The sequence below is a fragment of the Ipomoea nil genome, unplaced genomic scaffold (assembly GCF_001879475.1).
Source record: "Ipomoea nil cultivar Tokyo-kokei standard unplaced genomic scaffold, Asagao_1.1 scaffold1596, whole genome shotgun sequence".
Taxonomy (NCBI): domain Eukaryota; kingdom Viridiplantae; phylum Streptophyta; class Magnoliopsida; order Solanales; family Convolvulaceae; genus Ipomoea; species Ipomoea nil.
In genome coordinates this window covers 73,965-78,582 of record NW_017618024.1, presented here as the reverse complement: position 1 = coordinate 78,582, position 4,618 = coordinate 73,965, and the positions used below count along the sequence as shown (strand labels likewise).

Below are 4,618 nucleotides of genomic sequence, written 5' to 3'. Positions count from 1 at the left end.
CACCGCATGTGAGGTTGAGCTACAACTCTTAATGAATTCATAACTCTTTGTGAAAGGGTGGTTTTGTTGAGACAAACCTAATGAATTCACCGCATAATGACATGAGTACAAAGTGCTCTTGGTGTCTTATACTCAATTGGGATGGTCTATGTTGAGATAGACCTAAAAGAGATCCCTAACTTGAGTAGAAAAGGGCTAACCGCCTCTTATGAAAGATAATGGGATTATCCCAAGAAGCTGAGTGGCTAAGAAACATGGAGATAACCGTGTAATTGTGGGAGTGCCCAACACCTTCACCACATTGTGATTCACAAACTGTCATTTGTGTTGCGCAAAACAATGTCTGCTATGGGAAACGTGCGGTCATGCGGTCACGCACCATTAGGTACGCATATATGCACCACAAATTGTACCATTAGGTGTGATGCATTTTTTTGGTGTAATGCATTTTGTGTTGTATTTGTACATTTTATTTTGGTGCATTTTTAAACATTGTATGATGCATTTATACAATATATATGTGTGTAGTTCTAACTTAATAATGATGAATATCTTCAAATGTCAGCCTTAAAATTAAACTTGCCATCCAATTGAATCTAACTTAGGGACAATTATGATATGTGAGTTAGGTTAAGGAGAATGTATTCATTGGACGAATATGATTGTCTTGCATTCTTGATCTTTTTAGCCATTTATTGATCATTAAAAAAAAAAAAAATTAACCACTCTAATTAAATAATATATATTGTTTCAACTAAAAATTAAAGTTGATATCAACACATTAACGTATTATATATATAGTGTTTCTTTAATCTAAACTGATAATTAGACACTAAGACGATAAATAAATATACACGTCTCTCTATGTAAAATAACATAAATTAAACCATGACTAAAACATCATATAAAACTATGTAAAGATGGACAAGTTAGAAAAGCTACAAAATACATGTCTCTTGTAATGCTGCCCTTTGATTCAAATTAGAAAAGCTACAAAAATCAACCAAAGTTAATAAGAATCCAATCCAATTCAGGATGCTGAGGAAACTAATTTAATCTCTCTATGACATAACGTAACTAAAAATAAAGGAAAAGAAATTTGTCTACTGACACGTGGGTGTCTGGCCTCCCTAGATCAAGTGCCGGAAATGGGGCCCAATATGTTGATGATGAATCAAGTAATCGTCACCGTTGGATACGTCGAACATCATCTTCTGATGAAGGAATTGGTGGTGGTGCTGTTGGGCCCGAACAAGCTCCTTTTGCCTTCTAATCTCCAGAACTTTACGGTGAGAATTGGAGTGTTTGGTAAGCACGAACGTCGGGCTGGACGCGGGCCGGTACTCGGGCACTAGCCTACCCGACTTGTACCTAACCCCGCATGCATTGCAGAGGGTTTTCGGGCCCATGGGGCCCGTTCGCCATTGCGGCGTCTTGTCCGTTGCGCAGTGGAGACACTTCCGCCCTTCGCCGTTGCTGCCCGCCGCCGCCGCGGCGGCGGCGGCGGCGTCCTTCTTCTTCGGAGCCGCCGTCTTCTTCCCGGAGCTGGACGTCGTCAAGTCCGACTCCGAAGACGACGAGATGGCAGGGGTGGTGGTGGTGGTGGTGACGTTGTCGACGGAGGGTGATAGGGACACCAAGAGGCGGGACGTCCAGTTGCATGGCGCGGCGGCGCGTGAACGCTTGCTCCGTGCCTTGGCCGGCACTGCCGCCGCCATCTCGGGCCTGAAAGTAGTAGCCGGGTTGGGTTCGGGCTGGAAATGGTGGGTTTGGGATTGGGATTGGGATTGGGATGATTCATCCTCATTCCCAGCCTTCATTCCCGAAATGAGCTGAAGCTTCTGCAAATCCTCACTGGAAAATGATTCCTCCACGAAATTCGATAACCACTCAAGCTCAGCAACATCCTCGTACTGTAATCAAATTATTCCAATTTCAGCTACAACATAACATCAATTCTTATCTTATTCTATAAACTATGATTCAAAATTTAAGTGTCTGTATTTAATACATTCTATCTGCACTTATCAATTTTTGTACTTGTAAATAAATTGAAGGCATATGAATAACTATAAACACAAATTGTCAATTGCGGATATATAATATGTTTATTGCAGACACATGAGATGTTTGCTAACATGCATATTATGTGTATGCAATTAACATATTCTATACCCGCAATTAATAGTTTATATATTTGTAGTTATTATGTTATGTGTCTGTAATTATCATATGATGTGCCTTTAATTTGTTTACAATTACAAAACCGATTAACTATAAGTATAGAATGTATCAACTACCAGTACAGAATCTAAAATTACGTTTGGACCAAAATCCACAATGTAAAATAACCCTGATCCATAGTATAATTTCCACATAACATTAAACATGTATACCACCCAACACATAACACTTTGATATATATATATATATATATATATATATATATATATATATATATATATATATATATATATATAGATCCTATTAATCCTAGTCCATGCTAGAAATAGATTAGGATTTTCCTTCAAAGTTTTGAAATTTGAAGCTGTTTTTTTCTTCTTTTCCTTTCCTAGAGAATTCTTTTCAAGATGACCCACAATGTCCGATATTGCGTTGAATTTTCGTCCCTTTTCCTAAAGTTCAAAATTTTCAATTCGCAGTAAAGTCACACATTTCTCTTTCTAGAAGAAAACAAACCCAAAAAAAAAAAGAAAAAAAAAAAGAAGAAGCCCATCAAACCAAATATTTCACCTCAATTCAAACGTATTTTACGTACAAAAGCATTAAAGTTGTATATGCCAGCCTCGTAGACTTTATTTACGAGGTTGGGCTGGGTACTCTCGGGTCTGGTCGGCCCGATCAGTAAAGTTCGACTTCAGAAAAACTTTATTGTAGTAAAAATAGTAATAAGTGCTTAACGTTTAATATTCACATGTGCTTATATGCTTGCAGCTATATAATTTATAGTATTTCTTTTCTCAAACGGTTGAATTCTCAACTCTAAAGCTCTACACATCCCGACCCAACAAAATATAACTATGACTTTGTTTGGCACGTCAAACAAAAAACAAAAAGTTAAAAATTTAGTACCGAGTACCTAATAAGCTAACTAATTGAAATTAAAGTGTTTGGTAAAATTAATTATTGAATTAGTTTATAAGTGTAAAATATATAAAGGGATAAATTAAGATATTAACATTTTGATTATTGAAGGGTAAATAGTATTATTTTTGTAAACTAATAAAGATCAAAAGGGAAAAAGCCTGGAGAACTCAAGTAGTAGTTTCAAAATAAGTTACTCCATTCGTCACATTTTTTGTCTAGTTTGATTAACAGTGCTTAAATGAAGTTATTTTTAATTCAATTTTTTATAATATTAAATTTTGTATAATATATATATAAAATTTATACATTTAACAACTACATTAAAAATATTATCAAACACTAAAAATTAAATTTAAGAAAAAGTAATGAAGAAAAAAAAATGATATCCCCAATCAACAATAAACATGACAGGAAAAATGAGACAAAACTATTTTACAAAACAAAGCTTATAAATTATAATTAAAATTAAAATTGCATGAGGAATTTAAAATTACCGGGACAAAAAATTCGCCGGAGAAGGGAGCGTCGGTGAGGTGGTTGCGGCAGGCAATGGCAGGGGCGAATTGAGTGGCGGCGGAGAAGGGGGAGGAGTTGCAGGCGGTGGCGGAGGAGGAGTCGGCGGCGAGAGCAGCGGCGTCGGCGTCGGAAACAACGGCGAGCATGGTGTCATCGTTGGGGAAGTCGAGGAGGTCGTCGACGACGAAATGGTCGGCGGCATTATTATTGTTCTTGGAGTCGGCGGTGGCGGAGGGGTGGCGCTTGTCGGGGGTGAATTGGGTGGTGTAGTGAGTGGGGGGTTGGAAAAAATCCGGCGTTTCCATGGTAATAGTCGAGCGAGAGTGAAAGAAGGAGAAATTTGCTTGGTTAGTGTGTGTGTGTGTGAGAGAGAGAGAGAGAAAGGAAGTAATGTGTTGGGAGGAGAGAGAGAGGTGGGAGAGGGAGAGAAGGAGAGGGTTTATTTGCGTTTGAAGGGGGACAACAGGACAGCTGAATTTTTGGATTTTAATTTGACGAGGAAATTTCTTTTTTCTTTTTTCTTTTTTCTTTTTCTTTTTCATAAATAAAACCTAGACTTTTTTTTTTTTAATTTTATTTTATATAAATATCTACACTGCAGTCTGCAGTACTGCACATTGCTAGCTTTTGGTAATGTATAGTAGGATAGGATTGCATGAACTGAGCTTCAAATTTTACAGATTTCTCAGCTCCAATGTAGTTATATTCTACCTTGTCGGTGAACACAAATATAAATATTAAACTCAATTCACTTTGAACAGGGCCGTATTTTAAATTTTGGTGGCCCTGTTCTGGTAAATAAATGTGGCCCTACCAAAATCACAATTTTTAAAATCAATACATGCAAGTTTCGAACCTTTGACCTCCAAGTTAAAATACAATAAATATACATTTTTACCATCTCTTCATAGAACCTTTTAAGTTTAATTGAAAACTCTTAATTTTTATTTCTAAACTAGCTAGGTAAAAATTAAATATTGGACCTATAAAATTT

General features: G+C 36.8%; 1 protein-coding gene across 1 annotated transcript; it reads right to left on the bottom strand.

The window, feature by feature from the left end:
* Positions 1–954: 954 nt before the first annotated feature.
* Positions 955–4,067, bottom strand: LOC109190908 (GATA transcription factor 9-like). The gene is made up of 2 exons (XM_019341512.1): positions 3,603–4,067; positions 955–1,913 (listed from the first exon to the last, which is right to left on the bottom strand). The coding sequence occupies exons 1-2, from the start codon at positions 3,927–3,929 to the stop codon at positions 1,131–1,133; spliced, it is 1,110 nt and encodes a 369-aa protein (XP_019197057.1). The 5' UTR covers positions 3,930–4,067; the 3' UTR covers positions 955–1,130.
* Positions 4,068–4,618: the final 551 nt, after the last annotated feature.

Excerpts from the sequence above, each read along its gene's own strand:
- LOC109190908 (XM_019341512.1), bottom strand. The coding sequence starts at position 3,929 with ATGGAAACGCCGGATTTTTTCCAACCCCCCACTCACTACACCACCCAA. Across the intron at positions 1,914-3,602 it reads CCGGCGAATTTTTTGTCCCG|TACGAGGATGTTGCTGAGCT; the intron begins GTAATTTTAAAT and ends ATTTGATTACAG.